We start from the raw sequence: 10,748 nt of genomic DNA, 5'->3' as shown, positions 1-10,748 counted from the left end.
GAGTTATGTATCGTGATATAATCATCTTCCTAACTAAATAGCAATAAATATATTCCTAAATCAATAGCCATTATAAACATCTTGTACATAACATGATGTACTATACATGTGTCTCTATGAAAGACATAATCATAGAAGACATTATGATAGGGCCATGGCTGTAGTGTTTACCAGTTCTCTGAAGAGGGGGTCCAGGGTGAACCACAGGGCCACGGCACACCTCTGCCCCCTGGTGACAGCCCTCACTCCGTGGGGGTTCTCCCCGCCAGACGAGAACCCCACCATACGACCACACTTGGGCTTCACCTGTGCCTAGGGGAGGAGGAGGGGACGGAGGAGGGGGGAGACCAGGGTCAGTACCTGACTGTCGTGGTGGAAACGGGATCACATTGGACGTGGGAAATTCCAACTTTATTTAGACGAGGCTCCAAACGACAGAAAAGTGCCATGCAAAGGTACGAAGAAAGGGTAAGACGGTAAGACTAATAAAAAACGTCCGAAAAGACGGGCAATAACAATGATATGCGACATTTGGATCACTTCACTCTTCCAAAAAAAAAATAAAGATTTCCCTTCTCAGGAGAGGACTCACTGTGACTGTTTTGGCGTCCATTTCTGTGAAGATGAACTCCCCTCCCTCAAAGTCTCCATTCAGGTACAGCAGAGCACTTAGGACACAACGAGAACCATTGAAAATGTGTTCTAGCCATGACTATTTAACACTAGGTAACGGTAATAATATGGTGCCATTGATAGCGCAAATATGTTTCAATGTTGTTAGGAGGCAGCGTAGCCATGGACCAGAGCTTTTGCCCTAAGCTGCTTCGTAACTACATTGAAATATATATTCATCACGGAAAAATGAAGGACCAGAGCTAGGTGGTAACCTGTAGTCTCTGTAGGTGTAGGCTGGTGGTTCTTTCCAGCACTCGTTGGCCTCTGGGTCTAACAGACAGTTGTCAGCGTGGATGGGATGGCTCAGGTCATTTCTATGGTCCTGTTGCCCTATACCAAACAGACATAAAGCTTATGTTAAACCCAAACAGAGACCAACTTTATTAACCCCAAAACAGCACAAAACAGAGATGAACTTTACTAAAGCAACAAAGAGGCAAACTAAACCAAATTTGACTAAACCTACATGCTCAAGCTCTCAAAGTCACATAATGCTCCATTTTGGATGACACTATAAGGAAAGGTTGATAATGATATAATGATGCCATAACTCCATTTAAATGAAGTCAATTCAGGAAGTAAACTGGTGACTTGGCTCACCTTTGATTGCGGTCCGGCACACCAGGTGTGTGTAGGAGAAGTGGAGCGTTGAGTTGAGCAGGAAGTAGGACTCGATGATGCGTCTGGCCCTCTCACTGGCATCATAGAACAGACGAGCGCTCCTCAATGGGACACGGCCCTCGTAGCCGTACTGCAGGGTAACACACAGTAGAAACATGGTTAAATATTCCCCCAGCATGTTTCCAAGGATAAAACGGCAGTGGCCAGCCGGGCTAGTAGACGGCCAGCCGGGCTAGTAGACTACTTCTACTAGCCCGGGTGACACTCCCCACTTTTTCCAAAGTCTGTTTGGAAAAAAATTCTACTAGCCCAGTCTGAAAAATACTAGCCTCAGGCTAGCAGGGTATTTTAATTTGCATCCCTGCTTATAAGGAACCAAAAATATGATGTAGTTGCCTACTAAGGTACTGGAAGAGTGACTTTTGATAACTTTGAGACAAGAGCGATACTGAGAGATTGTTATGTGAAAAGGGCAATACGAATCAAGCGGTTTCAAACAGAGGTTCATTTAATCTTCTCCATTGTGTCTATGTATAGGCAATTTGCTTACCTGCAGTGTTTTCAGCACAGTGGCTCCCTCAAACCTCTCGTTGGGAGTGTGAGGAGACATCTTCCCTCGGTATCCGTCTCCTGCCATAGTGACAGTCTGTAGACCAAACAAGATTACTGAACCCCCGGCTCATATTCTAGAAATGCATTTATCAAGTACCAAACACTGGCCGTGTTCACAAAGTGCACGAAGGGCCAGTTTTCTGGACACGGATTAAGCCTCGTCCTGGACTAAAAAGCATACTTGATGGAGAATACTCCATTGAAAGTGCTTTTCAGTCCAGGATTAGGCCTAATATGTGTCTGGGGACCCGGCCCATAGTGTTCACTGTAAACCTGTAACAACACACTAAACAGCGATCAATTGAAATGCATGTTTATACACAGTACAATTCATGATAGTGAATATTTGGATGTCGTTCTGTCCTTGAGCTGTTCTTGTCTATTAATGTTCTGTATTTTGTCATGTTTCATGTGTTGTGTGGACCCCAGGAAGAGTAGCTGCTGCTTTCGCAACAGCTAATGGGGATCCTAATAAAATACCAAAAATACCAAATATAAGATGCAGCCGACTTACATGGGCCAGGTTTGTGAGCTCGGCACACTCGTCCACAGATATGACATCATCCAGAAGAACCCTCTGAGTTCCGTTCAGGGCCTTTGAGTTCTGGACCAGCTGCACACTGTCATACACCAAGGGCCCTCCTACAGTACACATGCAGACAAAGACACACACCAGTACAGAGGATGAGGGCAAAGTGTTAACTCATCTATGCTGGAAAACATTCATCTGTCAAGTTGTTTACACATCACATCATGGGTTAGTTCAATCAAAATTCTCTTTTATTTGCAGAGTCCTGTCAACCTCTCCTCAGAGTCAAGCCGTTCCATGTATTTCAACTCATCTAGAGCTAGCACACATTGTCAACCGATCAAGTGTGCTAGTTCAGGTCTACCACGAAATTGTGAAACGCCTGGTGGTCCCCGAGGAGAGGTTGGAAAAGCATTGGTGTCGAGAACAGAGGATGTCCTACCTTCTCTGAGCTCCTGTGGTGGGGCCAGAGTGAAGTTCTTCTTCTCTGAGATGGGTACATACTCCATCCATCCATCTGTACCAGAGGGGATCCTGGGGGAATGCAAGAACAGAGCATGGAGCCACATAAACAGGCAGACAGTAAATGCTTATAACAAGGCTGAGACAATCATTCGGGCTGCGGTAGGGCTTCAGTGTCTTATGTTACATCTATGGAAGTAGCTAGCAGACAAATACATGTGTATTTGAGTCTTTGTATTTGAAATACTTATTTTCTGTCTGAGTATTTTTGAAATAATGTGGTCGAATCGCCTACTTCTATATTCGGATATTCAACTTACTTGTATACTTGTATTTTACTTGTATTTAAAAAAAAAAAGATACATATAAAAATACTTTCTCTGAAATGTCTTTGAAAGTAATTGAAATACCCTAAATAGTATTTATTGGGAGCATATATAGTGTGCAACAATTTTTATTTATTTTTTCTTTCCACAACAGATTATACAAGATGCACGCCATACTGAAAGTATCCCATAGATGTCAGTGGTGTATACCACACAAAGCAGAGGTACTACAGTCAAATACGACACAGGATATAATACCGTTTTCATTCATTTATTATTGTCTATAAGTGAAAAGAATCACTTGAGTCTAAACTATCTGACACAGTGTTGTCCTTGTGAACTACACATCTGATATTCATTAATATACAGGACATTCCATGGGACAACTATTGAACACGTTAAAATTTCCAAGAGGATATTTCTGGGTTTTGCTCACCTGTTCGAATCCTCTCTTCCACCTGTGCTGGTCCAGTAATGCTACAAGACAAGGTAAAACACTGACAGATCAGAATTTGACATTTTAGTCATTTAGCGGATGCTCTTGTTCGGAGCGACTTACAGTTAAAGCGCTCATCTTAAGGTATCTCGGTAAGACAACCATATATTACAGGCATATTAAGGAAACCTACACTGAGTGGACAAAACATTAGGAACACCTTCCTGATATTTAGTTGCACCCCATTTTGCCCTCAGAAAAGTCTCAATTCGTCGAGGCATGGACTCTACAAGTTGTCGAAAGAGTTCCACAGGGATACTGGCCCATGTTGACTACAATGCTTCCCACAATTGTGTCGAGTTGGCTGGATGTCCTTTGGGTGGTGGACCATTCCTGATACACACGGGAAACTTTTGAGCATGAATAACCCTGCAGTGTTGAAGTTCTTGACACACCCCGTTCAAAGGCACTTAAATATTTTGCCTTGCCAATTCACCCTCTGAATGGGACACATACACAATCCATGTCTCAATTGTCTGAATCAGGGATGGGCTGCCCCCTTTTGTTGGCCCACGGACCAATTTCACCAATATATACAGTACCTGTCAAAAGTTTGGACACACCTACTCATTCAAGGGTTGTTCTTTATTTTTAGTATTTTCTACATTGTAGAATAATAGTGAAGACTTAAACTATGAAATAACAAATGAAGATCAGTCAATCCGGAAAATGTCAAGAACTTTGAAAGTTTCTTCAAGTGCAGTCGCAAACACCATCAAGCGCTATGATGAAACTGGCTCTCATGAGGACCGCCACGGGAAAGGAAGACCCAGAGTTACCTCTGCTGCAGAGGATACGTTCATTAGAGTTACCAGCCTCAGAAATTGCAGCCTAAATACATTCTTCACAGAGTTCAAGTAACAGACACATCTCAACATCCACTCTTCAGAAGAGACTGCGTGAATCAGGCCTTCATGGTCAAATTGCTGCAAGGAAACCACTACTAAAGGACACCAATAAGAAGAAGAAGACTGGCTTGGGCCAAGAAACACGAGCAATGGACAGTAGACTGGTGGAAATCTGTCCTTTGGTCTGATTAATCCAATTTGAGATTTTTGGTTCCAACCGCCATGTCTGTGAGACGCAGAGTAGTTGAACGGATGATCTCTGCATGTGTGGTTCCCACCATGAACTATGGAGGAGGTGTGTTGGTGTGAGGGTGCTTTGCTGGTGACACTGTCAGTGATTTATTTAGAATCCAAGGCACACTTAACCAGCATGGCTACTACATTATTCTGCAGCAATACGCCATCCCATCTGGTTTACACTTAGCGGGATGTCTGTTAGTTTTGATGTCTTCAATATAGTTCTACAAAGTAGAAAATAGTAAAAATAAAGAAAAACCCTTGAATGAGTAGGTGTGTCCAAACTTTTGACTGGTACTGTATGTTGATTTGTTTAACACTTTTTTGGTTACTACATGATTCCATATGTGTTATTTCATAGTTTTGATGTCTTCACTATTATTCTACAATGTAGAAAATAGTAAAAAATAAAGAAAAACCCTAGAATGAGTATGTGTGTCCAAACTTTTGACTGGTACTGTCTATATATTTTTTAGGAATTCAGTCTGGGTCTCAGCTTCCTGCTGAGAGTTAAAATAGTAGAATACACAAGGTACCATTTTGAAATTTGGTTGTGCATCAGCAGTCACCAATTAGCCCATGTCAGCTAAATTGTTTTCGATTGGCAAATTAGTCTAGTGGCCAGCTATCTAAACTTGTAGTTAGCATAATGTGGGCGATGGCCCATTGATCATCAGTTATCATATTTAAACGGAGGCAAACGTTTGCCTCCATCCTATGGCAAAATGTGTAGAAAATGTGTAGAATTGCAGGAGATGACCTGTGAAACTGCTAATTGTTACCTTCACTGTCAAGAGAGGGGCCGCTAAAATGACTTGAAGTGGATTTAACAAGTGTCATCAAAAGGGGTCACAGCCGTCACCTGGATTCAGCCGGTCAGTCTATGTCATGTTCCTAATGTTTCGTACACTCAGTGTATATACTATATACAAACTCCGTATATAATAATATATATACTAATCTATACTACACCTATGTGGAATAGATGTAGATCCAGAAGGATTAAAGTGCAAAAAGTACATGAATGAAAAGCTGGAGCACCAATGGTTTTCCATCATGGCCTCAAGGTGGTGCTGTGTACTGCGGACGTGTGTAACTACCAGGCACCTGTTACTGTCCTACAGACAGTATGTATCAACAAGTGTCACAGAGTAGGAGTGCTGATCTAGGATCAGACCCTCCCCCCCTTCAATTTAATCTTATTAATTGTGATCTAAAAAACAAAACTGATCCTAAATCAGTAATCTGGCCCCAGCGCTGGCTCTCGTTTTTGTGCCCCGTTTCAAAAATGACTTGTTCCAGTAACAGGACCAGAAATGCCGCCCCCAATTGACCTTTCAGTAGTCATGGAAGCCATTCACAAGTATCAGAGACAGCCCAACAAAGTTCAAATAAGAGGCTAAGTTTCCATTTGTCATCAATGTACTGTACTCACCCCCTCTGTAAATTCCACGTGCATGTTCTCACTGCCAATCACCAGTAGCTCCAGCTCCTGCTTATGGCGCCTCAGGTACCACTCAGCTTTCTATAGACACACAGAGATATCGGGCAGCCATGTTAATCTCCACAGGTAAAAAACGTTTTTTTTATGACATCACTTCAGCACATTACCGAGCTACTGAATCTCCCAAAATTGACCCCTTGAAGCGGAACGTTTAGGAAGACTATTTTTTATAACCACTGTGCCTCTTTATATCTTATTTACTGTCCCAACCCTAACACCTCTTCCTCTTTAACAGTCAAGCCCCCCTCCAGCCCTCTCTTCGCCTCATTGCTGGGCCAAATGGACTGTGCTATATTGCCCTCTCTTGGGTTGTTCTACCTCAGAAAGCACAAGAGGATTTCGACACACATTCAAGGCACACTTAACCAGATTGTTCTGAACTCGTTTCTGCAGTTAGAAACAGATATGATTAGCATTCCTGCGTCATTATTTTGCTTAAATATCATTTGATCTCTGAAAAATGGAGTGAATTGATTGTATACAAATTGGCTATTTTAATGAATAGGATTCATATATTATTCAATTACATTTAAGTCATTTAGCTGATGCTCTTATCCAGAGCGACTTACAAATTGGAAAGTTCATACATATTCATCCTGGTCCCCCCGTGGGGAATGAACCCACAACCCTGGCGTTGCAAGCGCCATGCTCTACCAACTGAGCCACACGGGACCACAAGGGGTCCTGTCGCTCTATTCAATAATAGAGTACCTAACATCCGAGTTGTACAAACTTTTTTTTCTAACAAGGAGTTAGACATGAGGAATCCAATCCATCCCCAACAATGTGTAGATATACGGAACAAAAATATAAACGTATTACATATAAATATAAATGTAAAGTGTCGGTCCCATATTTCATGAGCTGAAATAAAAGATCCCAGAAATGTTCCATGTGTCGGTCCCATATTTCATGAGCTGAAATAAAAGATCCCAGAAATGTTCCATGAGCACAAAAAGCTTATTCCTCTCAAATTTTGTGCACACATTTGTTTACATCCCTGTTAGTGAGCATTTCTCCTTCGCCAAGATAATCCATCCACCTTACAAGTGTGGCATATCTGATTAGACAGCATGATCATTACACAGGTGCACCTTGTACTGGGGACAACAAAAGGCCACTCTATAATGTGCAGTTTTTTCACACAACACAATGCCACAGATGTCTCAAGTTTTGAGGGAGGGTGCAATTGTCATACTCACTGCAGGAATGTCCACCAGAGCTGTTGCCAGAGAATGTAATGTTAATTTCTCTACCATAAGCTGCCTCCAAAGTCGTTTTAGAGAATTTGGCAGTACGTCCAACCGGCCTCACAACCGCAGACCACGTGTAACCATGCCAGCCCAAGACCTCCACATCCCACTTCTTCACCTGTGGGATCGTCTGAGACCAGTCACCCATAGAGCTGATGAAACTGTGGGTTTGCACAGCTGAAACCGTCTCAGGGAAGCTCATCTGCATGCTCGTCGTTCTCACCAGGATCTTGACCTGACAGCAGTTTGGCGTTGTAACCAATTGCAGTAGGCAAATGCTCACCTTCGATGGCCACTGGCACGCTGGAGAAGTGTGCTCTTCACAGATGAATCCCGGTTTCAACTGTACCGGGCACATGGCAGACTGAATGGCGTCGTGTGGGTGAGCAGTTTACTGATGTCTACGTTGTGAAAAGAGTGCCCCATGGTGGAGGTAGGGTTATGGTATGGGCAGGCATAAGCTACGGACAACGAACACAATTGCATTTTATCGATGGCAATTTCAATGCACAGAGATACCGTTACGAGATCCTGAGGCCCATTGTCGTGCCTTTCATCTGCCGCCATCACCTCATGTTTCAGCATGATAATGCACGGCCCCATGTCGCAAGGATCTGTACACAATTCCTGGAAGCTGAAAATGTCCCAGTTTTTCCATGGCCTGCATACTCACCAGATATGTCACCCATTGAGTGAGCATGTTTGGAATGCTCTGGATCGACGTGTTCCAGTTCCAGCCAATATCCGGCAACTTTGCACAGCCATTGAAGAGGAGTGGGACAACATTCCACAGACCACAATCAACAGCCTGATCAACTCTACGCGAAGGAGATGTGTCACGCTGCATGAGGCAAATGGTGGTCACAACAGATACCGACTGGTTTTCTGATCCACGCCCCTATCTTTTTTTTAAGGTATCTGTGACGAACAGATGCATATCTATATTCCCAGTCATGTGAAATCCATAGATTAGGGCCTCATGAATGTATTTACATTTACTGATTTCCTTATATGAACTGTAACTCAGTAAAATATTTAAAATTGTTGCGTGTTGTGTTTATATTTTTGTTCAGTGTAGTATCAGTTCTCTAGTACAAGTACTATGGAGCTGCGGCTCGGAGTATTGATACTTCATCCTATGCAATGTATTCCCAGTGAATTTGTGTATTTTCTTTGGCCCTGTTCAGAAAAATGTATCATTGAAGTTGTTAGGTTTATGTCCCTAAATCCTGATATTACCATGTTCTGACCACTAGATGGTGCTGTTCCTGCTATTAGGTGAAAAACGTTTGAAGATTCGTTTAAAGTTTTATTAGTTGTATGTATGGGATACGCATAGTATACATCGTCCAACGAAATGCTTACTTGCAGGTTACTTCTCGACAATGCAATAACAATAAGAAATAATATACGAATACGAACATAAAGTAAATGGCTCAGTAGAATAGAATAAACATTTTAGCATAAGTTTAATACAGGATGGCACAATTTATAGTCCAACATTTACATGTGTATTTTGGGAAGGGGATGATGGGGGCAGTGTATAAACTGAGCAGTATAATAAGAGTAAAAAAATAATCACCTGACAGCAACAACAGCACCATCTAGTGGTCAGAACCTGGTAATATCAGGATGTAGGGTGGGACATAAACCTAACAACTTCAGTGACTAATTTCTTTGAACAGGGGAAAAAAAACATCACCAAATTCACTGATAATACAGGATGAAGAAACAATACTCCAAGCCGCAGCCCCATACTACTTGTCAGACATAGAGAACTGATACTGTATATTTAATGTTGGGTTGGGAATGGCGTGCGGTGTCCATGAGTGTCTCTTGACCATTTCTTTGGATTCCTTATGTCTTACTCATTGTTAGAAACAAGTTTGGTCCAAATCGGATGTTAGGTACTATTAGGTACTATATTTATTGAATATTATATGAATCCTATAAATTAAAATATTTCAACAAAATATTGTTGCAGGAATGCTAATCTTATCTGTTTCTAACTACAGAAACGATTTCAGAACAATCTGAGATGGTGGGTGTCAAATGGCATGTAACAACCCTCTTTTTACTAGTCCTTCCTGGCAAGGCCTTAAAGAGGGCTGGTGTGACTGTGGTGTCTTGGACTTACATTATGGGGGTTGGGAGTAGGAAAGGAGAGGAGGAATGAGGGTAAGAACGGGTGATCATCTGCAATAGACAAGAAGTGGCGACGCTGTTTTGAAACCTGAGCAGCCAGTGGCATTTGTGGTGGGCGAAAAAAAATCCTCTTTCCACCTGTAATGTAAACAGCTCCTAAATTGTTTCTGTGGGCATTGATGCATGATATAAGCCCTCCTCCCTGTTCCTGAATGACAGGAGGCCCTTCCAGGAAGGCCGGCAGGCAGACCACAGCTCTCTACTGCTCTATATGCTGGCTAAATGAAATCCCTGAAGCCGCAGCGAGAGAAGGACGAGAAAGAAAGAGAGAGGAATGGAGAGGAGAGAAGAGGGGCTGAGACGGAGAGAAAGATGGAATGGAGGAAAGGAGAGTCGAGGGGCCGAGAGGAGAGAGCCAGAGGGACTAAGATGGTTGATGTCAGAGTCCTAACCACAGTCATTAGCTGCACCGGTTTGTCCGCTGGCATACACACACACACACACACACACACACACACACACACACACACACACACACACACACACACACACACACACACACACACACACACACACACACACACACACACACACACGCAAAACCTCTCTCTCACACACACCCTGGCCCTACTGGGAGAATTCACGTTCACTCTAATAGGTTCCAGGCTTTCCAGGAAAATGGGCCTGCAAGGGAGGGATTGCAGAACAAGAGACTCCATGGCTGTACAGAGAGTGGAGCAGGTTTGAGGGTTTAAAGTCGACCGTTTCTGGGGGGACAAGTTCTTCGGGGCAAACCGGCTGCTAGTTTGCCAGTTCGAGATAGTTCTCCAGGCAAACTGACTACGGATGCACCCCAAATAGTACCCTATTCCCTACACCCTCTTCCAAACGTCGGCTCTGAATTATTATCACATTTACATTCCCAATAACCTGGTAATTAGGAACACCTAGGGGATATAGTTGCCGGTGAACACAAATGATGAGTCACTCAAAAATATCTGGCATTAAATTCACGCAGCAATAACAGGCTTATAAAACCT

The 10,748-nt window shown here is 42.8% G+C and overlaps 1 protein-coding gene across 1 annotated transcript in view; it reads right to left on the bottom strand.

Moving 5' to 3' along the window:
- LOC139540719 (prolyl 3-hydroxylase 2-like) overlaps window positions 1-10,748 on the bottom strand; it is a 101,259-nt gene that overhangs the window by 1,557 nt on the left and 88,954 nt on the right. The window contains exons 6-14 of the mRNA XM_071344627.1: window positions 6,242-6,331; window positions 3,662-3,702; window positions 2,880-2,971; window positions 2,423-2,550; window positions 1,847-1,942; window positions 1,276-1,426; window positions 888-1,005; window positions 593-668; window positions 172-312 (exon numbers count right to left, since the gene is read on the bottom strand). Of these exons, the coding sequence (XP_071200728.1) occupies window positions 172-312; window positions 593-668; window positions 888-1,005; window positions 1,276-1,426; window positions 1,847-1,942; window positions 2,423-2,550; window positions 2,880-2,971; window positions 3,662-3,702; window positions 6,242-6,331 (933 nt within the window). The remainder of the gene's footprint in view (window positions 1-171; window positions 313-592; window positions 669-887; window positions 1,006-1,275; window positions 1,427-1,846; window positions 1,943-2,422; window positions 2,551-2,879; window positions 2,972-3,661; window positions 3,703-6,241; window positions 6,332-10,748) is intronic.

The sequence above is a fragment of the Salvelinus alpinus genome, chromosome 16, assembly GCF_045679555.1.
Source record: "Salvelinus alpinus chromosome 16, SLU_Salpinus.1, whole genome shotgun sequence".
NCBI lineage: Eukaryota > Metazoa > Chordata > Actinopteri > Salmoniformes > Salmonidae > Salvelinus > Salvelinus alpinus.
Note: the sequence above shows the minus strand (reverse complement) of the source record. Positions and strands in the feature narration are given on the sequence as shown.